Genomic DNA, 25,595 nt, shown 5'->3' with positions numbered 1-25,595 from the left:
GAGCTGCTGCAGTTGCTGATTTTCAGTACCCCCTGGAAGGAATTCATCATGTGGAGAGCAGAAACGAGGCACTCTGTGCTCTGGGAAACTGACAGGACAGGTGTTTAGAGAGCTAGATATTCTCAGGAGCTGATTTTATGCACACAATTCTTATATCTACTCACACCTAGGAAAGCATTAAAATCCTTCATGGTGACAATGGCTCCTTGTGACTAGTAGAAATCTTCTGAAAAGAAGAATATGTGCTTGATTGCATGTACTCCCCCTTTACTGAAATCACATATATACGGACCTCCCCCCCCCCCGCCCCAACACCGCTGCCACCATCCCCCTGACCTCTTTGGAGCAGTTTCTCAGAACTAGCTGAAATTTTGTCTCCCAGGCTATAGTCCTCATTTTGCCCCAGATAAAACTCACAACTTTCACATTGTGCATTTTTTTAAAGTCAGTAATAGAAACAAACACAAAATGAGACAAAATGAAGAGACAATGCAATATGGTCCAACTAAAGAAAAAGACAAAGCCTCAGAAAAAGAACAAAAGAAAGCAAAGACAAGCAATTTACCTGTCAAGAGTTCAAAGTAATAGTCAAGAAGGTACTCACTGAACTTGGGAGAAGAACAGATGAATACAATGAGAACTTCAACAAAGAGACATTAAAATAAGAAAGTACCAAACATAAGTTATCAATGAACTGAAAAATACACTACAGGGACTCAACAGGAGATTAAATGAGGCAAGAGAATGAATCGGCAAGCTGGAAGAGAAAACAATGGGACTCACCCAGACAGAGCCGCAAAAAGGAAAAAAAAAGAAGAATTTAAGTGAAGATAAGCTAAGGGACCTTTGGGACAACATCAAGCAGAATATATTCATATACAGGGGTGCCAGAAGGAGAAGAGGGAGAGAAAGGGACAGAAAAGTTACTTGAAGAAATAGTGGTTGCAAAACCTCCCTAATCTGTGGAAGGAAACAGACTTTCCAAGGGTCCAGGAAGCCCAAGAGTTCCAAACAAGATGAAACCAAAAAGACACACACCAAGACACACAGTTAAAATGGTAAAAGCTAAGGATAAAGAGAATTATAAAAGCAGCAAGAGAAAAACAATTTGTTGTATACAAGCAAAGCCCCATAAGGCTATTGGCAACTTCTTCAGCAGAAACTTCAGCCAGAAGGGAATGATACAACGTATTCAAAGTGCTGAAAGAAAAAAGCTTCCAACCAAGAATTCTGTACTCACAAAGTTATCATTCAGAACTGAAGTAGAGATTAAGAGTTTCCCAGATAAGTTAAAGCTAAAGGAGTTTATCACCACTAAATCAGCCCTCTAAGAAATGTTAAAACAAATTTTTCAAGCTGAAAAGAAATGGCACTAATGATGAGATAACATATAAAAGTAAAATGATCACTGGAAAAGGTGAACATATAATAATGAATCAACCACTTAAAACACAACTATGAAGGTTAAAAGACAAAAAGTAGTAAAATTAACTAAAATTAAAATAATTAGTTAAAAGATGCACAAAATAAAAAGATGTAAAATGGGTCATCAAAAGTATAAAACGTGGGGACTTCCCTGGTCCAGTGGTTAAGATTCTGTGTCCCAATGCAGGGAATATGGGTTCGATCCCTGGCTAGGGCATTAGGATCCCACATGATGTACAGTGTGGCCAAAAATAAATAAATTAATTAAAAGTTACTAAAATAACTTTTTTTCAAAGGTATAAAATGTGATGGGGGAGTAAAAAGATAAATTTGGACACATTCCAAAGCTTTAAGCAGCTATCAACTTAAAATAGGCTGTGGCTATCAACATAAAATGGGCTACTATGAAAATGTTATATTTGAATCTCATTGAAACCGTGAGAAAAAGCTTACAGTGAACACACAGAAGAAAATCATGAAGAAATGTCAATATCCCCCCCACACACACACAAAACCACCAAGACAAAAGAAGCTATTAATAGAGAAAAGGAACAGAGAAGAACTACAATAACAGCCAGAAAACAATTAACATAAAGGCAATAAGTACATTCCTATCAATAATTGCTTTAAATGTAAAAAGACTAAATTTTACAATCAAGAGAGAGAAGGGCTGAATGGAGACAGACTTCAGAAGACAGGGCACATATAAACTCAAAGTGAAGGGATATAAAAAAGACATTTCATATGAATGGAAATAAAAGGAAGCTGGAGGAAACTCTACTCATATCAGACAAAATGTTCTTTAAAACAAAGACTGTAATAAAAGACAAAGAAGGGCATTATATAATGACAAAGGTGTTAATACAGCAAGAAGAGATAAGATTTATAAATGTATAAGCACCCAGTAGAGGAGCACAAGATATACAAAAGCAAGTATTAATGGGCATACAAAGAGATTAATTAAAGGCAATACAACTATAGTGGGGGACTTTAACACCTCACTTACATCAGTAGGTAGATCATCCAGACAGAAAATCAATAAGGAAACGTTGAATTTAAACAATGCATTAGATCAGATGGACTTAATACAAATATAGAACATTCCATCCAAAAGCAGAATATACAGTCTTTTAAAGTGCACGTGGAACATTCTCCAAGACAGGTTACATGTTATTTCACTAGTTTCAAGGCTGAAATTATACATCAAGCATTTACTCCAACCACAGGGACATGAAACTAGAAATCAATAACAAGAAAAAAAAAAAAAAAAAGTAAAATCCACAAAATCATGACAGTAAGTAGGCTACTGAGGAACCAATGCATCAAAGAAATCAAAGGAGAGAGAAAAAATATTTAGAGATAAAAACAGAAATACAACATGCCAAAATCAATGAGTTGCAGCAAAGAAAGTTCACAGCAATACAGGCCTACCTTAAGAAATAAGAAAATTTCCAGTTAGACAACCTAATTTCACATCTAAAGAAACTAGAAAAAGAACAAAGTCCAAAGTCAGTAGAAGGAAGGGAATAATAGAGTGAAAATAATCAAACAGAGATGAAAAAAACAATGGAAAAGATCAGTGAAACTACAAGCTGGTTTTCTGAAAAGACAAACAAAAACTGACAAGCCTTTAGTTAGACTTACCGAGAAAAAAAGAGAGGACTCAACTGCATAAAATCAGAGATGAAAGACGGGAAGTAACAACTGGAGAAACACAATGAATCGTGAAAAACTACTACAAACAATTATAAACGAACAAATGGTGGACAACCTAGAATAAATGGATCAATTCCTAGAAACATGCAATTTTCTAAGACTAAATCATGAAGAAAGAGAGTATCTAAACTAGATCAATTACTAGCAAGGAGGTTGAAACAGTAATCAAAAATCTCTCAACAAACAAAAACCCAGGCAGATGGCTTCACTAGCAAATTCTACAGAACACTCAAAGATTTAAAACCCAGCCTGCTCAAGCATTTCCAAAAAAAAAGAAAAGGAGAGAAATCTTTCATATACTTTTTATGAAGCCAGAATTACCCTGATGCCAAAACCAAATAAGAACACCACAAAAAAGAGAAAATTACAGGCCAATACCTGATGAATGAAAAAAATTCTCAACAAAATATTAGCAAATGAAAGTCAACAATAGATTAAAAGGATCTTACATCATTATCAATTAGGATTTATTTCAGGGATGTAAGATTGGTTCAACATCCATAAATCAATCAATATGATACATCACATTAACAAAGCTAAAGAATAAAAACCATATGATCATCTCAACAGATGACAAAAAAAGCATTTCACAAAACTCAACATCCATTTATGGAAAAACTCTCAACAAAGTGCATGTAAAGGGCATGAACCTTTACATAACTAAGGCCGTATGTGACAAATCCACAGCTAACATCATATTCTAACAGTGGAAAGCTGAAAGTTTCTTCTGAAGATTAGGAACAAGACTAGGATGCCCACTCTCACCTTACTTTTATTGAACACAGTACTGAAAGTCCTAGTCACAATAATTATGTAAGAAAAGAAATAAAAGACATCAAAACTAGAAAGGAAGAAATAAAACTGTCACTATTCACAGATGATATAATACCATATATAGAAAACTCTAAAGCTTCCATCAAAAACAAGACTGTTAGAATAAATGAATTCATTAAAGTTGAGATACAAAATCAATATATAGAATTTTGTGGCTTTTATATACACTAACACCAAACTACCAGAAACAGATATTAAGAAAACAATCCCATTTAAAATTGCATTAAAAATAATGAAATACCTGGTAATCAATTTAACCAAGGAGGTGAAAGACCTATAAACTGAAACTATAAGACACTGGAAAGAAATCAAAGGAGACACAAATAAATGGAAAGATATTCCATGCTCACAGATTAGAAAAATATTGCTAAAATATCCATGCTATCTACAGATTCAATGAAATCCCTATCAAAATGCCAATGGCACTTTCCACAGAACCAGAACAAATAATTCCAAAAATTGTATGGAACCACAAAAGACCCCAAATAGCCAAAACAATCTTGAGAAAGAACAACAAAGCTGGAGGTGTTATACTCCCTTTATTCCAAGTATACTACAAAGCTATAGGAATCCAAACAGAATGGTACTGGAACAAAAACAGACACACAGGTCAAAAAAAACAGAACTGAGATTCCAGAAATAAACTTTCACACACATGGACAATTAAGTTATGGAACAACATAATTGTAAATGTAACATAAAATGTAGAAATGACAGTCTCTTCAATAAACAGCACTGGGAGAACGAGACAGCCACATGCGAAAGAATGACCAGACACAAAAATTAACTCAAAATGGATTAAACACTTGAATGTAAGAGCTGAAACCATAAATACCTTGATGAAAACACAGGCAGTAAACTCACTGACATTGGTCATAGCTAATTTTTTTGTGGATCTGACTCCAAAGGAAGGGAAACAGAAGCAAAACAAACAAATGAGACTGTATCAACCCTGCACAGCAAGAGAAACTATCAACAAGTGACAAGGCAACCTACAGAATGGAAGGAGATGTGAGCAAACCACATATACAGTAAGGCTTTAAAATGTCAAAAATATAATGACCTCATACAAGTTAACAGTAAAAACAAAAAACAAATAGAACAACCCATGTTAAAAACGGGCTGAGGGCTTCCCTGGTGGTCCAGTGGTTTAAAGCCGCCTTGCAAGGCAGGGGACACAGATTCGATCCCTGGTCTGAGAAGACCCTACATGCTGTGGGGCAACTAAGCCCATGAGCCACAACCCCTGAAGCCCACGTGCCCTAGAGCCTGTGCTCCTCCAGAGAAGCCGCCACGATGACAAGCCCACGGACCGCAAAGAGGAGGAACCCCGAGTCACTGCAACTACAGAAAGCTCATGGGCAACAGCGAAGACCTGGGGCAGCCAAAAGTAAGGCAATAAATCAACACAACTTTAAAACGGGCAGGGAATACGAACACTTTCCAAAGAAGACATAGGAATGGCCAAAAGACACCTGAAAAGATGTCCAACATCATCCATTATGAGGAAAAGGCAAATCAAAATCATAATGAGATATCACCACACACCTGTTAGAATGACTGTTACTAAAGATAAGAAAATGCTGGAGAGGCTGTGGAGAAGAGAGAACCCTGGAGCACTGCTGGTGGGACAGTAACTTGCTACAGCCATTAGGGAAAAGAAACAGTCCCTCAAGAGATGAATGGAACTGCCACGTGACACAGCTATCCCCCTTCTGAGTATTCACCTGAAGAACACAAATCACTAATTCAACAAGACACATGCACCCCAGTTTTCACTGCAGCATTATTTATAACAGCCAAGATATGGAAAACAACCTGTGTCCGCTGACAGATGAATGGATATGTATATATATGTACCATGTATACTGCATATGTATATATGTAACTCAGCCATGAAAAAGAATGGAATCCTGATATCTGCGACAACAAAGAAGGACCTTGGAAGTATTTTGCTATATGAACCAAGCCAGAGAGAAAAAGACAAATACTATATTATTTCACTCACATGTGGGATCTCAAAAAAACGAAACAAATAAACAAAATAAAACAAATACACAGATACAGAGAACAGATTAGTGGTTATCAGAGGGAAAGAGGATTGGGAAGTGGATGAAACGGTTGAAGGTCAACTGTATGGTGATGGATGATAACTGACTTGTGGTGGTGATTAACCTCTAGTGTATACAGATGTCAAAATAATGTACATCTGAAATCCATATAATTAAAAAAGAGGTAGTAAGGACATAAATTTGGAGTGGGCAGGTGAAAACAAAAACACAACATACATTAACTTTTTTAAAGTTACTTTACTACCACTTCTGAGGAAATAAAAACATAGGAACATAAGTTGAGAATAAAATAAAAGGGAGCCTTTGATCTACTTTTTAGCATTGAGCAGCCTACCTTATATTTCACTATTTCACTGACTTAGCTAAAGCTAGTCAGCTTTAAGGTTTTGAGACTATAAAATGCTATATTAAAGTGAACAATATGGCTTCTACAAAATAATAAGAATTTCAGAATAGATTTAACAGTTGCTCTAGAAATCTAGCTAGATACTATATCCATTTCAGTTCATATTAATCATCAACAGAGATCCTTAGGAAACTAAATTGTAAAGTTTTCTGCAAATAACAAGTCTAATACCATTAAATCACATATTAACAAAGGAAAATAATGAGCCTGCATATGCAATATGGCTAAATGTGCCAATGCCAATTAAACCTTTGCTAAAGTAAAGATACTAAGTATCTGTAATTAAATTTGCAGGGGCGGGTATTAAAAAAACATAGAACCACGTGTAACAGCAGAGGGTGTCTCTCCTAGTTCACACAGGCGAAGCCAGGACTCTCTGCTTTTCAAGCCTACCCTACTTCCGCTTATGCCATCAGGCTTGCTGACTGGTAATAATGACTTTCTGATTTGCTACATGCTAAACTGAAACCAATCCTAAGTGTTTTCCAAGGTTGGCTGTTCTGTACATCACATATTATATTTTCACACCCTACTGCATGCAGAAGAAATAACATACTACAAACCACTTCACTCAAATACCAAACCTGTGACCAAAAAAGCTTAAGAAAATCCTCAAAGAACACAACACTGCAAAGCAACCATACTCCAGTAAAAAGTTTAAAAAAAAAGAAAGAAAGAAAAATAAAATCCCTAGTCATCCAAACTAATTCCTTGAATCTTGGCAAATAAATTCCCTAACTTTAAACAAAAATAATTTGTACTGGACTTCATTAAATCTAACTTGTACTACAGTAGATAAATGGGGTGGGGGGAAGGGTAGAAACACACTTGCATTTAAATTTTCTATTAGACTCAACCAAATAATTTGGAAAAATAAATCAACCAAAGGTGGCTATAACACATACTGTAACCAAAACTAGATAAACATGAGAAGTGACCCAATGACCATGAATTAGAAAAAATGCATAAAAATATTAAACTTTGAAAATTCCAAATAGAGCTGACAATTAGATGACTCAGACTACTGAAAAACATTTAGTTCTGGTGATAAGAGATTTTTTTTTTTGAAAGGGTAGAGTTTTCAGTATGCTAAGTAATCAATAACAAAGCTCTTTAGTATCCTTTTTCTGTATGCTTCCTTTCAAAAGCATTTTCACCACCTCTTCATTTATTTCCTTTTTTAGAATATGCGGAATATGGCTCCCACTTTGTTTTCTCTGAAACAATCCTTTGTTACACAACTTGAGTTTCACTAAAGCTGAGCTACAAATAGTTGGAGTGAGGGGAGAAGATAAATAACAGTTTTTAGTTGCTTTATCTTATGACCTGTGAGATAAAATCACTCCATGACCAAAATCAGGAACTTTTATGAGTGTAACAACATTCAAAAAAAAAACAAAGGCTGAAATCAAGAATTAACATAAAGTTTATAAAAAGACAAAATGTAGATTAAAACATCATATAAGTAGTGAATATAAAGACAGACTAAAGGAATTAAATATCTGTCAATCTTTTTCCTTATAATTAAAATTTTTAAATAATTATTATGTAGCCTAAAAATCAGAAAAGCTATGATTGTACACCATTTTGAATATATCCATAAAAAATATGCTAAATACCACTTCAGCAGTTTCTCATCCATTAATAATAATCACTCAGCAACCCAGTGACCAAGAGATTGGTAAACTATATTCACATGACTGGATACTCTGATTCAATTGCTAAAAATACCTGCCCCCCAAGTAGATGCAACTCTAAAACCAAAGGTCCCTCCTTGGTCATTCCTTTTATGAAATGAGAGTCAATTCGATTTTGCTCAAAGTCGATGAGCCTGTGCAGGTACTGTTTCGTGTCACCTTGATTTCTTTCCCGCACCTACTTTCCAACATTTGCCTCATTCACTGATCTTTTAACACTTCCACCAGAGGACAAGTGAGATAGAAGTCAAGGTGCAATTCAAACCAGTCAGCTTTACTCCTTATTAGCAACTCTGTAGACACAGTGAATGTGAGGGGAAAAAAAAAAAAAGAGGAGAGGATAAAAAGTTAGCTGGACTCAGAAGCTCAAACTAAGGACTAAAAGGCAGCTCTGAAACTAGAGGTTGCTTTAAATCAGAGGGCTTCCCTGGTGACTCAGATGGTAAATAATCCGCCTGCAATGTGGGAGACCTGGGTTCAATCCCAGGATCAGGAAGATTTCCTGGAGAAGGGAATGGCTACCCACTCCAGTATTCTTGCCTGGAGAATTCCATGGACAGAGGAGACTGGCAGGCTACAGTCCATAGGGTCACAAAGAGTTGGACACGACTAAGGGAATAACACAACAAATCATGCTCTTACTCTGCAAAATGTGGATGTGATTGTAAAGCTAACACTTGTATCACATGCACGGATGTCTTAAATACTTTAAAAGAATATTGGAAAGCCTTAGTCCTCCTGCACAGACCCCCTGGGAGTTAAAGACACATGTCACTTGCTGGCTTGGATCTTTGGATATCAGCTATACAGCTGCTTATAATGGAGGTACTGGATTTGTTTCTATCTTCATTTCTGCCCTCCCTTTGACAATCACTTCATACCTCCAAACCAATGAAACCTTGGTAGTTTCAATCTTATCCTCCACACCAATGACCACATGGTTACAAATCAGCAACTGGGTGTGTCCAGTGAGCTCACAGCCTTGTTTTGTAAGGATCACTGTTTAAAATTCCAATTTGAGACAGGTGGCAATACTGAGACAGGTGGCAACCGCTGAGCAACAGTGAGCTGGAACAGGGTGGTTTGGATGGAAAGTGAGGGCTTCCACTGATCAGAGTCCCAGTGTAGCCTGGTCCGCTCAGTCGAGCCCCACCCGTGGTCACTTTGCCACCTCTGCCACAGGATAAGACACCTGCCTCAGGAAAAGTCAGAAACCTGGGGCAAGGATGGTGCAGAAGCACAGACCCAGTGCAAGCGTGCCCTGCGCCTTTGATCTCAATGCCCTGAACAGCAGACAGGATCTGCTCCTCTCGCAAAAGAGCTGCTTTCACTTTAGCTCCTCTTCCATTTGTCTCAGGGTTATGTAACCTCACAGGAGGTCACACAAGCCTCCCAAAATAGAAATGTAAGCTGTCTTTTTCAAAGTAGAAAAAGAACCGTGCATAACAAAGACAAACACAAACTGAAACTTTGCACGCTCTCCCTGACACACAAGCTTTACCCTCCCTGTTAATCTAAAAAAATTATAATCTTAAGGGTAGAAGGAAGCTAAAAACACAAAGGATGGGAAATGATGGCCTGCCCTGGGGACAAAGGATAGAAGAAAAATGTAACGAACATCTTACCATCTTCCAGTTCAAGACAGAAATTATATACGGCCACGGGTCTCTTAGTCCTCTGGCCCTGCCTCTTCGATTGTCTCGGCGGAGCATTTGGGGGTGCTGACAGGGGGCCTGGCTCAGGCAATGTGGCATCAGGCGGGGTCCTAAAAATCTGCCATCGGAACACAAAGGACATTAATTGTTTTCCATGAACAGAAACTTGGGTTTTGCAACAGTATACCAATCCCAAACAACATTTGATTTGGAGTCCATCCAAAATGGGCTGCTGGAGCCAAAAATCCATGCCTTTAAATTTTGGGCATAAGTCATAAATCTTGTATTTATTTTTTAACAGAGATTTCAAAATAAAATTTCTCATTAACAGTAAGTAAAAGCAACATCAAATCATTATATTTCAAAATAGAGTCATGCCCAAACTAAACAAGTCTAATTATCTCCACCAGATGTAGACAATACCACAGCTCTTCATCCGCAAAGGAAGTAACCAGAATAAAACACTAAAAACAAATATCCCATTCAATTTCACACAGGGTTATATTTATGCCAAAATGCTAGTTTTAATTTTTTTTTCAAACTACATAAACAGAAACATGGGACTGCAAATATTTTTTACACATTTAAAAATACCCTGTGCTTATGAAATTACCTTTCGGAGTCCACATACATTTTTCATAAAATGCTCTGTATGTTTAATCAATTTGTTTAATACCCTCCAACCTCCCTTAAATATTTCCCCTCTATTTTTGAAACCTAGAATATCAGCACCTTCATTATCTACAGTGTCATTCATCTGTCGGCAACAACAACATTAATTAAAATGTGCTGATTCTTTTCTTAGCAAATTTTTTTCTTTGAGAATCGCAAGCTGCACCATACGTGCATCCTAAGTCGTTTGTCTGACTCTGTGACCCTATGGACTGTATGTAGCCCACCAGGCTCCTCTGTCCATGGGATTCTCCAGACTACGGGAGTGGGTTGCCCTGCCCTCCTCCAGGGGATCTTCCCACCCCGCCCCAGGGATCAAGCCCATGTGTCTTAGTCTCCTGCACTGGCAAGAGGGTTCTTTACCATCAGTGCCACCTGGGAAGCGCCAAACTGTGCCATAAAGGGAAGCATATCACAGAGGTGATTTATAATAACATTTCCATTGCTGCCAAGACCTGAGTTCAGAAGCTTCCCATCCCCAACACTGGAGTCATTTCAGCCTTCAACGAAGTCTTAATATAAAACATTTAGACATCACCCTAACAGACACTGTATCTCCAGAGCACTGACGTTCTAAATGTAGATACTTGGAGAAAGTCAGCTAGCATTAAATAAACCATAAATATAAAACTCACAATAAAAGGCACTCAGTGAAAGCCCCCTTGTTGCACAGAGATTATTATTTATGCATGTGAATAAAAATAGGTGTATGACCTGTATATACAAGTGAGAGTACCACATATATGTATCACATTGAATAGCTATCCAACATGTCAGAGTTATATTCACAATCTACAATTTCTCATCTAAAAGCTATCATATACCAACAGAAATAAACAATTTCAACAGAGCCTTTGCTTTATAGTACCATACTGCCCCCTCATGTGTAAATGGAATAAAAAATGGTTTAAATTACAATGGACAAATATTTGCTTGTGAAAATTTAATTTTGTGCTCCAACTGGTAACCTGCTAATACCGTATTTCCACAGACTTTGTGCTCCAATAGGGTGCTCTGGCAAATAGCAACTACTTATCTGCCTTAAAAAATCCCCTTCTGTGTACACTATTGTGCACAGCTGGCTTTACTGCCATGTGTCATCACTGCAATTGAGGAAGGCTGCAGAGTGACGGGAACAGGAAAGAATTTAGGTGGTGAAGAGGACGACAGTGGTGAAAGAGGGAAGAAAAGATGGGGAAACTTGATCCCATGAAAAGAAACTAGCACCTGTGTGTGACCAACGTTGGGAAGAGCCTGCGGTCTTATGTTCAATCTTTACAAACATGGCACCTGCCTCTGGGATGTTACTGGAACAGGAAATCAAACAACACAGAGCCAGTATCCCCGAAGTATAAACAGTGGAAAGGGTATATTCGAAGAAACAGTGCTGGAGAGCTGATAACCGTCTAAGCAGACCTTCCTGGAAGATCGCACTGATTGGAATGATGAGGATGCTGACCCGTTTCGCATCCCCTACCTCCCCCACCACACAGGGTAAGGGTGTGGGGAGTACGGTGTGAGAGCAGTCCCAGTCTGCAGAGCCAGACGACCAAGCAAATCGGGACCCAGGGGTGTGACTCCTAGATTCCTGGGGGGGCTGATCCAAGACATCCCAGGGCTGGGCATCCAGAAGATATGAAACAGTTGAGTTTACATCAGAGCATCCAGGAGAATATTCAGTTAGTTCACTGGCTCAGTCCTTTCCGACTCTTTGCGACCTCATTCACTGCAGCACGCCAGGCTTCCCTGTCCATCACCAACTCTCAGAGCTTGCTCAAACTCATGTCTATAGAGTCGGCAATACCATCCAACCATCTCATCCTCTGTCGTCCCCTTCTCCCCCCACCTTCAATCTTTCCCAGCATCGGGGTCTTTTCTAATGAGTCAGTGTTTTGCATCAGGTAGCCAAAGTATTGGAGCTTCAGCATCAGTCCTTCCAAGGAGAATATTACTCAGCCATAAAGAAGAAGAAAGCCCTGCTATAAGCAACAATGTGGATGAGGGCACGGTGCCCAGTGAAATAAGTCAGACAGACACACACGATCTCACTTACATCGGACTCTTAGAAAGAAAGAAAGCTCAGAAAAAACCAAATTCATAGAAACGAAGAACAGATTGGTGGCTGCCAGAGGCAGCTCCGGGAATAGGTGAAGGTAGTCAAGATGTACCAACTTCTTTGAGTTATAAAATAAATAGGTTCTGGTGGTGTAAAGTCCACACAGTGACCATAGTTACCAGTACTATATCATATGCTTGCAAGTTGCTAAGAGAGTAGTCTTAAAAGTTCCCATCACAGGAAAAAAAAATTGTGTGACTATGTGATGTGATGGTGGATGGTAACTAAACTTACGGGGGTAATTTTCACAATATATACTCGTATCAAATTAGTTGTACATGGTCAACTGAAACAACATTATATGTCAATTATAAAACTGAAGGAGGAAGTATATCTAAGAATGGGTTTTGGGCTTTTGGATGGGGTGGGAGTGGTTCTGTTTTTCTGTGATTTGCATTTTAAAGCTACCCAGGTGATTCTTTTGTGTAGTCAAGGCTGAGAAACAATGATAGTCATTCCACGGTCATTCCACTTTTCTTGGATGGACTAAATCTATATTGAAACACCAGAAAAGTTGTTTCAGAAAAACTGGCCCTGAACATATGCAATCAATTCCTTGGATCTTCCCAAGTCCTAACTAGGCGTGAAATGATTCAAAGATTCTAATGACCCACCATTCTCTCAATAAACCATATGTGAATTAGCTTTCAAAGAGCTAACCTATTAGCAGATGGTGGTTTGCTCAAAATTCTCCAAGCAAGGCTTCAACAAACAGTACCTGAACTGTGAACTTCCAGACGTTCAAGTTGGATTTAGAAAAGGCAGAGGAACCAGAGATCAAATTGCCAATATCACTGGATCATAGAAAAAGCAAGAGAGTTCCAGAAAAACATCTATTTCTGCTCTATTGACTATGCCAAAGCCTTTGACTGTGTGGATCACAACAAACTGTGGAAAATTCTTAAAGAGATGGGAATACCAGACCACCTGATCTGCCTCCTGAGAAATCCGTATGCAGGCCAAGAAGCAACAGTTAGAACCGGACGTGGAACAACGGACTGGTTCAAAATTGGTAAAGAAGTATGTCAAGGCAGTATACTGTCACCCTGCTTATTTAACTTAATGCAGAGTACATCATGCGAAATGCCAGACTGGGTGAAGCACAAGCTGGAATCAAGAATGACAGGAGAAATATCAATAACTTCAGATATGAAGAGGAACTGCAGAGCCTCTTCATGAAAGTGAAAGAGGAGAGTGAAAAAGCTGGCTTCAAACTTAACATTCAAAAACTAAGATCATGGCATCCAGGCCCATCCATCACTTCATGGCAAATAGATGGGGAAACAATGGAAACAGTGACAGACTTTCTTTTTTTGGGCTCCAAAATCACTGCAGATGGTGACTGCAGCCATGAAATTAAAAGATGCTTGCTCCTTGGAGGAAAAGCTATGACAAACCTAGACAGCATATTAAAAAGCAGACACATCACTTTGCCAACAAACATTCGTCTAGCCAAAGCAATGGTTTTTTCAGTAGTCATGTATGGATGTGAGAGTTGGACTATAAAGAAAGCTGAGTGCAGAAGAATTGATGCTTTTGAACTGTGGTGTTGAAGAAGACTCTTGAAAGTCCCTTGGACTGCAAGGAGATCAAACCAGGCAGTCCTAAAGGAAATCAGTCCTGAATATTCATTGGAAGGACTGATGCTGAAGCTGAAACTCCATTACTTTGGCCACCTGACGCAAAGAACTGACTCCTTGGAAAAGACTCTGACACTGGGAAAGATTGAAGGCAGGAGAAGAAGGGGACGACAGAGGATGAGATGGTTGGATGGCATCACTGACTCGATGGACATGAGTTTGAGCAAGCTCTGGGAGGTGGTGATAGACAGGGAAGCCTGGCATTCTGCAGTCCATGGGGTTGCAAAGAGTCAGACAAGACTGAGCAACTGAACTGAACTGGTGGTGGTTTAGTTACTAAGTTGTGTGCAACTCTTTGCAACCCCATGGACTATAGTGTACCAAGTCATTTTCTTCTCCAAGGGATCTTCCGGAGTCAGGGATCAAACCTGTGTCTCTTGCTTGGCAGGCAGACTCATTACCATTGAGCCACCTGGGAAGCCCATCATCAGATTAGGTGGTTCCAAAGCACAGATGATAACTTGAAAAGGTACTACCCTGGTTTTTAAGTCTTCCCAGTTATGGGGGTTTAGACATATTATTAAGAGTGTTTTCTCATCTTTTCATTTACATAGTAAGAGCCATAATGTGTACATCTCAAGTTATTACAGGGATTTAATGAGATATTTGTAAAGCATTTGGTACAGTACTTGGCACCATTAAGTAACAGAAATAAATAGTAACTACTGTATTATAATGGGATCACATCCAGTAAATAATGATAATAAAAATGAAAGCAGATCCTTATTGCCGTACTCAACTGCCATTTTAAGAGGTTGTTAATTCTTTGAGGTATTGAATATCCCTTAAATTCACTGTTTAGTTGAAAGTGTTTGTAGAAAAGCTCATCAAACAATGGACTACAAGGAAGCAATGAACAGTACCTCCTCAAAACTGCCAAGTCACCTGGAATCACACAATGGTTTCATATATTTACTTCTGTATTTTCCCACTGAAATTTAGAATTTAAATTACTTCCTCTATCATGTAATACATTTCACATTTAATAAACACCTACTATGTGGTAGACTCTCTCTGAAACAGTTGAACATTCTCAAGGACTTTTGAGGGGAGTATTACTCCTCATGGTTTTTTAAAATGATAAAAGCTGAAAGATTAAATAGTCGACCCAGACCGCAGAGTTGGTATCCTAACTCTCAACTCTGATTTCAAAGCTCCTGTTGCCCATTTAAAAAAACAAACAAACTTAATTCTTAAGGAAAAAACCACCAATTATGCTGCCCTGTATCTATTCAGGAAAGTTCACCTGGAGGTTATCTATACAGAGTTACCATCATTGTGTTTCGGTCTCCTAGACATTTCAAGAATGTATTGCCTTTCATACGTATCTAACCTTGTTCGCCAATGCACCGACCACAGATCTCTCTTTTTTTTTAGGCTGCCAATCTATGCTCTCATGGTTCTCTCTGAAACTTCGGAAATTATTTTAAAAGATACTCTTTTTTTTTTTTTAGTTTTAAAAGATATTCTTTTTAAATTCAAAAGAGGAGGAAAGAGTAAATTATTTAAAGTGCTGTCTTCTTTCCTGGGAATCTGATTCTAACAGTTAAAATTTAGCTTATCTTGTTCTATATAGTCAAGACGTTTGTCTACTTTAAATATAACACTGATTTTCCAAGTCCAGAACCACTGCGTGGATGCAAATTCCTCTACCTCCCAAGTCTCATTCCAAAATCATGCGACTCTCCCAACTTCCCCACATCAGGACATCTTGGCTCTGGGGCAAAAGATGAACTCAAATCAAGCCTACTCAGAATCTGTTTTTTCCAGGGTAGAAAATTTCTCCACAGTACCTATGTGTTTACGACATAAGAAAAACTCAAACCACACAATCCAATGACAAAAAACAAAAATCCACACGTAGGCATGGCAGTGAAGAAGTGCTTACTCGGTCTCTGAAGAGTGCTGGCACAGGCAGACGTCTGGCACTACTGCTCAGAGTCGCAGATTCCTCAGACATAACAAACCGGATGCTTATGCCCATGGGATGCAGCCATACACATAAATACCTCCCTGGGTCGTTCAGGCTCTGCTAGCAGGGGCCTGAGTGGAAACGACCAGGCGACCTCTGCCGGAAATACTTTGCAGAGAATAGGAAACAAGAATGGGCTTCTGCAAATGTCACTTCAGTATCCAACTCAAGCCTAGAGCATTTGGTTCAGCTGAAATCTCATGGACAGAAGAGCCTGGGGGGCTACAGTCCACGGGGTCACACAGAGTTGGACATGACTTGGCGACTAAACAAGATCATCATGGGTAAAGGAAGTTAAGGGGAATGAGGTCATTCTTTTTTAAAAAGCTCTTTCTCTAGAAGAGTTCAGTGGTCTTTCTTGTGATAGGGAGATTACTAATATGTTTGTATATTCCTGGCACCTTGAATAGTAACAGTTGCAATTCCTGGGTACTTGCAGTATGACTGACATTGTGCCCGGTGCTTAACTCACAAAGAGCTGAGCCCAGATTTCCTGACTCCAGCACGCCCGTCTTCATCGCCGTGCCCGTCCACATCCAACACCACCCAGTTATACCAGGCCCCATTCATCTTATGTCCTTTCTGGTGATGTCATATCTCATATAAATAACTACATCTATCCGTAAACAGGTTCAATAAGAAGACATTGGAAATCCGTGCATATTCTCCTTAGTAAACCTTTAATATAGAAAAGAGGGACAAATAAAATATCCAATCTCTTTTTTTTTAATACAAAACTACATTGGTATATACCTGAAACTAACACAACATTGCAAATCAACTATACTCCAGTGAAAAGTTAAAAAAATAAAACATACAACAGACTAGGGAAAATAAGGAAGCAGACTCACAGATACAGGGAAGAAACTAGTGGTTATCAGAGGGGAGAGGGAATGGGGCGAGGGAAAACACAGGGCTAAAAGATTAAGAGGTACAAAATATTAGGTGTAAAATAAGTTACAAAGAAATGCTGTACAACATGGGGAATACAGTCAGTATTTTGGAATAACTGTGAAGGGAGGTTGATCTTTGAAAACTGTATTGTTTGGCTGATGAGTTGTGTATGACTCTTTGCGACCCCGTGAACTGCAGCATGCTTCCCTACCCTCTACTATTTCTCTGAGTTTGCTCAAACTCATGTCCATTGATCTCATCCAATCATCTCTTTCTCTGTCAACCCCTTCTCCTCTTGCTCTCAATCTTTCCCAGCAAAAACAATCACGTAAAAAATAAAAAATTTTAAATAAAACACATAACTACAAAATGGCCGAATATTTCTTTCAGTTCAGAGTCTCCAGTGTCTCTAGACAAACACTTGTTACCTGGGGGCGGTGTGACTCTAACCCTGACCGATCATCCATCTACAACATATGTGTAGAGTTAAGCTGGGGGGTGAATAGCACACCAAGAGCTGTGAAAACATCCTACTGTCTGTTCTGGAATCAACATTACCCCAAGACTAAACGTGCGTTTACAGAAAATTTAACTAACACTGACCATAGCAACTGACAGTAAGACTAGACCCTGGAAACAGTCTAAGGCTTCATGCTTTATTCTGGTTGGAGAATAAACTCAGAATCGCGAGCTGCAAAGGCTCCTAGTTATCGCTTCCCTCACCCCTGCATCTCAGTGGAACAGACAGAGAGGCCCTGTGGCTAAAGATTCCCTCATATTCTATTCACACCACCAGCGAACAGCAGATTCGTTCCCAGATGAAGGTCTCAGTGTTCACTGCTCTCTCTCATCACTCTGGCACTGACTCTTTCTTTCCAAAAGACTATCCTTTATGCGTGCCCTTCCTCATAGGGGAGATTTTTGCTCAGTAGCTGAAACTCTTGAAAATGCTTTCACATGCATTATTGGACACAAGCCTCAACACACAGACCCAGGAGGCTGACATGGGAGCACAGTGCAGGGGCTTGCTCCCAGTTCTGCGGACACCCACCAGCACGAGGCTTGATATCACAGAGGAGAGGGAGGGGGGTGTCCAGGAAGAACAAGCAGGAAGAAGGAACAGGAGACACAATAAGCCCCGGGGCATCCATCCCCCAGACCCCGGCTCTGACAGTGGCTCTGACTCACTGTGAATGTTTGAAGAGCAACCATTTTGGTTTAAATCTCCCCTCAAAGAAAAGAAAGGCAAAAAGTGTATTGGGTGGGGGTGGAGGGTGGGGTCCTTGCATGCACGTTAAGTTACTTCAGTCATGTCTCACTCTTTGTGACCCCATGGACTGAAACCCACCAGGCTCCTGTGTCCATGGGATTCTCCAGACAAGAATACTGGAGTGGGTTGCCATGCCCTCCTCCAGGGAATCTTCCCAACCCAGGGATTAAGGTGGGTTTTTTACCACTAGTGCCACCTGGAAAGCCCCACTACAGGGTGGGGAGGGATCTATCAAATTGGTAGAGCTGTTTTTCTTTCTAAGATTCCAACTGTGGGGACTTCCCTGGCAATCCAGTAGCATTTTTCCGACCTCTTCCCAAGTCCTAGGGCAATGTATACTTTGATTTCTGCAGCTCTCTGTGCTCCAAATAGGAGACTACATAACTGACTCTGGCTCTTGCCTTCAAGATTTCAGTAAATGACAACCTTTATCAACAAGCTTTATAAAACGGAACGTACCCCAAAACAACCCATCCCAAACCATGGGCATTTTTTCAGTGACAAAAACTGCAGATGGGACATCAGTGCTCTGGTCTTCCTAGTGTTCCACAAAGACCAAAAGAGGGAAGAAGAAGAAACACTGATAACATACTGGAACCAACTGGCATCTAAGAAATTCACATGTGCTCACCAAATAACTTTCTCCCTGATCAGTTCATGAGGTGAACCTCTCCTGATGAAGCCAAAACTGCATCGTTCTTACATTCGTGGTGCAAACACATATTCCCAGTTCTAAAATGTTGTTTTCTGGTTTACAAACCTTTAAAAACACTCCAAGTGCATTTTTTTTAATCAATCTGCACCTGCAAACATTTGGGAAACGCAAGCACACACTTTCTGAAGTCAGAAGAAAACAGTTTCCCAAACACAGCTGTAACCTGACTTTCATAACCCAAATGTCTACAAATATTCTTAACTGAATAAAAAGCCAGTGGTTAGCTAGAATTTTTTTCTGATCAATATGTCCTTGGCTCACATGCAAACAGAAAGCTTATACTTTTCCTACAGAAGCCTAGAATAACACTGAGGAAACATACACCATGTCAACAATGCAGCGTATTCCACACATGATATTCCTTTGTTTTTCTCTTCCTCCTCCTTCAGCTTAGGTGTACAACTTCTCCCGAGGTTCTTTTACTTCTCTGTTACTCTAGCCTCTCTCCAGGACTCAAGCCTGCCTTAGAAATCACATGGTCCTAACCATGGCACAGAAGATCAGGACACAGGAAGCCTAGGTCTGCAAAAAGAGATCTCTGCCAGCCAGGGCTAGCTCTGGCTATGACAAAAGCAGGACTTGTCCTCAATGTTACCTGTGAAACTTTAAACTGAATATAGAATTTAGAACTGACTCATCAAGGTAAATGACATTTTTTCTTTGGCCATGTAAGCCAGGACTCCTACTCATTTGGGTAGGCACGAATGACCATTTCTCTGAAAAGAAAAATAAGCCCTGGACCTACTAATTCTACAAAAGGAAATGCATGGATTTTCATCAGTGAAGAAAACATCTCATGAAGACCTGCATATGATTACATTTAACAGAATCATCTGAAATCTTTTTCAAAATATGCACACCCCCAGGCGTGGCCCACATATTTAAGAGATAATGCAACACACTTTTTTTTTTTTTTCCATTTTAGCTATCAGAATAAAATGCCTAAAATGCCTAAAGCAAAACCATGTTCTGTATGAGATCAATGGTGGGATTTTATGAGAAGTTGCATAAGGGGAGAGGTGACGTGTGGTTTCAGCCTTTATATTTTATCACTGCTTCTAAAATTTATGGGACTAGGTTGTCAGTTTTTAATAGCAAGTTTCTTTCAAATTACAATTTATTTGTTACAGAAGTGATAACTAATACACATTATAATCCTTGCAGAAATCCTGATAAACACTCAAAAAAAAAAATCTCTTTAAAGATGAAACCACCCATCAGCCCACACACAAAACCATTTCTGTTAAAATGCTAATGACTATTCTTCAGAGCCTTTTCTTCCCATGCAACACCTGTCTCTTTAAAGAATCAACCCATGAGGACAACTGTATGTGGAGCCCAGGCTCCTAGAGTTTACCAGAACACAGTCCCTAGCTGTACTTTAGAGGTGACCTCTGCTGTATGCATCAGTTAGAAACAAAGCTTTGGGCAAGATTCGATTTCTCAACACATTAGGGCCCAGCTAGATTTTAACCTCCCAAGCGAAACGTGTTTCTAACTAAGGGTTTAGAAATCAGGCATACATATTTTTAAGAACATTCCAAACAGCCCAATGTTTTAGACCCTCATCTCTGCCAACCCAAGGCTACATGAAGGGCATACGTACTGGAGACCAAAATAGCCTTTCCTTCAGTGCGGATGCACGATTCATCTTCTTAGGTCTTAACTGTGATGAAAGCATCAACTCTACCTAGTTCCTTACAGGGAGCGTCTCAGAAGGTTAATGCTTAGATGCTTGGATTCCAGCTCAGTTTGGAACTTGTGCATCCTCCATCTTTAGTAGCTGTGCTTGAAGTGAAAAAAGGAAGATTTCCCTCCACTGAGCTCACTTCACCAAGGACCAGCTTTGACATACAGGTTTCCAATAATGACAACGGGTGCGAGGATGCATTAAGTGTACTCCTTTAACTGGAAGGAGAGGGTCAGGATAACACAGCCAGCAAACCACACACTGAAGACAGCAGACCCCCCTTCCTGTTTTGCTGTCGATATTCTAACTATCAAGTTATCACTTAACATCAGTATGAAATGTTTTTGTTTATTTGTTCAGTCTCTCAGTCATGTCCAACTCTTTGACACCCCATAGACTACAGCATGCCAAGATTCCCTGTCCTTCACCACCAACTCCCAGAGTTTGCTCAAACTCATGTCCATGGAGTCAGTGTTGCCATCCAACCGTCTCATCCTCTGTCATCCCCTTCTCCTCCTGCTTTCAATCTTTCCCAGCATCAGGAAAAGCATCATCAGCATCTTTTCCAATGAGTCAGCTCGTTGCATCAGGTGGCCAAAGTACTGGAGCTTCGCATCAGGTAGCCAAAGTATTGGAGCTTCTGTTTCAGCATCAATCCTTCTGATGAATATTCAGGGTTGATTTCCTTTAGGATTGACTGGTCTGATCTCCTTGCTGTCCAAGGGACTCTCAAGAGTCTTCACCAACACCACAGTTCAAAAGCATCAATCCTTCGGTGCTCAGCCCTTTTTATTGTCCAACTCTCACATCCATACATGACTACTGGAAAAACCATAGCTTTGACTATACAGATCTTTGTCAGCAAAGCAATGTCTCTGCTTTTGAATATGCTGTCTAGGTTTGTCATAGCTTTTCTTCCAAGGAGCAAGCGTCTTTTAATTTCATGGCTGCAGTCATTGTCCGCAGTGATTTTGGAGCCCAAGAAAATAAAGTCTGTCACTGTTTCCATTGTTTCCCCATCTATTTGCCACCATATGTTTAGAACCTGTCAAATTGGGTCATGCATGATTATCCTTATCACAAAAGATTCCAACTCTGTATCATTATGTATATGCTTATTTACTGAGAGATGAGCAGCTTATGTTTAAGACTTTTATATAACATAAATCTCAACATCAGTGAATATTAATTTAAAAGGGTAAAAACCTGCTGGAGGGAATGGATTCTTAACTATTCTGGAGTATCTCCTAATGGATCAATTATCATCAATTACAAAGAGATCGGTGCATTTATGATTGAGAAATCTGGCAGTCACCATCCATAGCATGGGTTTTTTGTTGTTGTTGTTTACTTATTTTAAATTGGAGGATAATTGCTTCACAATACTGGGCTGGTTTCTGCCATACATCAACATGAATCAGTCATAGGTGTACATCTGGCACCCCACTCTTAAAACATGGCTACAAATCCCTTGACACTCTTCCCAACAAGAAGCGGTGTCCATGTCCCCTCCCCTTGAGCCTGGGCAGGCTCCCCACTGAGTTGGTCAACAGCACACGCTCAGTGATGCTCTGTGGTCTCTGATGCTAAATCATAAAAGGCCCTTTGGTCTCTGCCCTGTTGGCTGAAATCCTCGCTCGGAGCCCTGAGGCTGCCACACTCTACAAGGAAGCTCAAAATACAGGAAGAGGCTTGTGTGCACGTCCTCTGCTCAACAGACCCAGAGGAGCCCACTCTCAGTTCACCCCAGCCCAGGCATTAGAGGTGAGTTACAGAAGCCTCCAGGTGATTCCAGTCCTCAGCCATTCAAGACTTTCCAGCGGAAGGATTCTGAAGAATCAACATCATTTGTCTATTGCCCCAAAATATATAACCAGAATCTAACTGTGAAGAAAAAGTCAAAACAGATCATTCTGAAAAATAACTGGCCCACATACTTTGAAAAGTACCAGTATCAGGCTTCCCTGATGGTCCAGTAGTTAAAAATCCACCTGCCAATTCCGGGGACATAGGTTCTATCCCTGCTCCAGGACAATCCCACATGCCACGTGGCAGCTAAGCTTGAGCGTCACAACTCCTGAAGCTTGTGCGCCTAGGGTCTGTGCTCCACTACAAGAGAAGCTTGGGCACCACAGCTAGAGAGGCGCCCTCACTCACTGCAACTAGAGAAAGCCTACCAGCAGTGAAGACCCAGCACAGTCAGAAATAAATCAATCTTAAAAAAAAGTACCAGTATCATGAAAAATAAAGACTGAGAAACCAGTTCCAAATGAAAGGAGATGAGAGAGACATGACAATTGTTAAATACACTGCACGACACTGGGCTGGATCCTGCACTGAGGGCAATTTTCCTGTAAATTATCATCTGACAACTGGTGAAGCATGAATATGGATAACCCATACATTAGTGCTTCTCAAACACTGATGCGTGTACACTCACTTGGAGGTGAAAACACAGATTCTAATTCGCAGGCTGGGGTGGGGGCCCAAATTCTAATTTCTAAGAAATTCCCAATTTGTATTGACATGCTAGACTATGGCCACACTTAGAATCACAACATATTCAATACAGTGTCCATGCGAAACTTCCTGAACTTGTCCTTGTTTTTGTAAGACAAATATTGAAGAAATGAGGGGTCATGATGTAAGGGAACTTAGTCTCAAAGGGTTCCACAACAATAGCTATAATAATTACACTGTATGGAGCTTACAAACCTTTATTGTATTTTTGTTGCAACCTTGCTATGGGTCTGAAAATTTTCAAAGGACAATTTTGGAACAGGAAGGGTATTATGTAAATAGGTAGATATCAACAACCCTATAAGGTTGCTAGTTTGATTTCAATGGTATACCTGAGAAAACAGATGTTTGGAGAGATTAAATAATTTGTGTGTAATCATTTTACTAATAAAGGGCCCCAAGGCCATAAAGGTTAAATAATGACCTCCCTTATTTGACAAGTACTGTTAATAACTTGCCATTTGATTGTCACAACTTGCAGAGTAACTCAGACCTTGCAGAGTAACTCAGCCTTCTAAGCCTCAGTTTCCTGATGTGAACGGTTGCACCAGACCAAGTGACTTCGAGCAACTCCAACACCACGTTATTAACACAAGTCAGTGCACCGTTCAATCACTCTATTCCTCACACACTTCACTATGGCAGAACTTTATTCTTCGTCCACCTTCATGGCAGAAGGAAAGGGTAAAAGCAAACATTACTGGAAACCTTATCTATCTAAGCTAGACCAAATAACAGATCTCTCTGAAGTCTTGAATTAGTTAACCAGAGTAGCCATGATTCCAAACACTAACGAAAGTTCAAGAGTTAAGCCCCATTTTTACTCTATGAAACAGTATTATCCCTTATTCAGATGCCAGACTTAGTTTTCATGCGAGCAGATTTCAAAATATTCTGCATGAGGATAAGGATGCTTCCAACGCTTTAGGGCCTCAAAGGAAAGCCCGCTCAAAGGGCCAGAGTGAAAGTGCAAGTCTCTCAGTCGTGTCCAGCTCTTTGCAACCCCATGGGCTATACAGTCCATGGAATTCTCCAGGCCAGAATACTGGAGCGGGTAGCCGACCCCTTCTCCGGGGGATCTTTCCGACCCAGGAATCAAAGGGCTAGAGATATTTTCAAAAATTTAATCTTAACTCTGCCTTTTTTTGGCATGCTGCAGTCCATGGGGTCACCAAGAGTCTGACACGACTTAGTGACCGAATAACAACAACCTTACCTGTGCAACCAAGAGATGGTACACACGAATGGGACCAGGGACCTGAAACTGACAATTCTGAAAAATGGAGATTCCAACTTAGGTGCTGGACTGATTTCTAAAGGAATGGTGAGCAGCTGGAAAAGCAGAAAGAATATCCAGGATTGTGCAGGTTAACTAGGAAGCTGCCAATTAATTTCCTTCAGTCCAGGGCTTTCAGATATGCAGATGACACCACCCTTACGGCAGAAAGTGAAGAAGAAAGCCTCTTGATGAAAGTGAAAGAAGAGAGTGAAAAAGTTGGTTTAAAGCTCAACATTCAGAAAATGTAGATCATGGCATCTGGTCCTATCACTTCATGGGAAATAGATGGGGAAACAGTGTCAGACTTTAATTTGGGGGGCTCCAAAATCACTGCAGATGGTGACTGCAGCCATGATATTAAAAGACGCTTACTCCTTGGAAGGCAAGTTATGACCAACCTAGATAGCATATTCAAAAGCAGAGACATTACTTTGCCAACAAAGGTCCGTCTAGTCAAGGCTATGGTTTTTCCAGTCATCATGTATGGATGTGAGAGTTGGACTGTGAAGAAGGCTGAGCACCGAAGAATTGATGCTTTTGAACTGTGGTGTTGGAGAAGACTCTTGAGAGTCCCTTGGACTGCAAGGAGATCCAACCAGTCCATTCTGAAGGAGATCAGTCCTGGGATTTCTTTGGAAGGAATGATGCTAAAGCTGAAACTCCAGTACTTTGGCCACCTCATGCAAAGAGTTGACTCATTGGAAAAGACTCTGATGCTGGGAGGGATTGGGGGCAGGAGGAGAAGGGGACGACAGAGGATGAGATGGCTGGATGGCATCAATGACTCAATGGACGTGAGTCCGGGAGTTGGTGATGGACAGGGAGGCCTGGCGCACTGTGATTCATGGGGTCGCAAAGAGTCGGACACGACTGAGAGACTGAACTGAACTGAACTGAGGGCTTTCAGGCTGGGAAACAGATCAACATTTTGTACATCTACATTGTTTTTCTTCCCTATTTTTTGAACTCACTTTCTAAAACTATGTTTATTTCATATTGGAGTATAGTTGATTCACAATCTC

The 25,595-nt window shown here is 40.0% G+C and overlaps 1 protein-coding gene across 4 annotated transcripts in view; it reads right to left on the bottom strand.

Annotated features, from left to right (window-relative positions):
* Positions 1-25,595, bottom strand: part of ARHGAP10 (Rho GTPase activating protein 10) — a 376,879-nt gene that overhangs the window by 51,717 nt on the left and 299,567 nt on the right. For all 4 annotated transcript variants that reach the window (XM_027513410.1, XM_027513409.1, XM_027513413.1 and 1 more), the window contains one exon: positions 9,776-9,923. In XM_027513410.1, coding sequence (XP_027369211.1) covers positions 9,776-9,923 — 148 coding nt within the window. The remainder of the gene's footprint in view (positions 1-9,775; positions 9,924-25,595) is intronic.

Source organism: Bos indicus x Bos taurus, chromosome 17 (genome assembly GCF_003369695.1).
Source record: "Bos indicus x Bos taurus breed Angus x Brahman F1 hybrid chromosome 17, Bos_hybrid_MaternalHap_v2.0, whole genome shotgun sequence".
NCBI lineage: Eukaryota > Metazoa > Chordata > Mammalia > Artiodactyla > Bovidae > Bos > Bos indicus x Bos taurus.
This window is presented reverse-complemented; position numbering and strand designations above follow the sequence as displayed.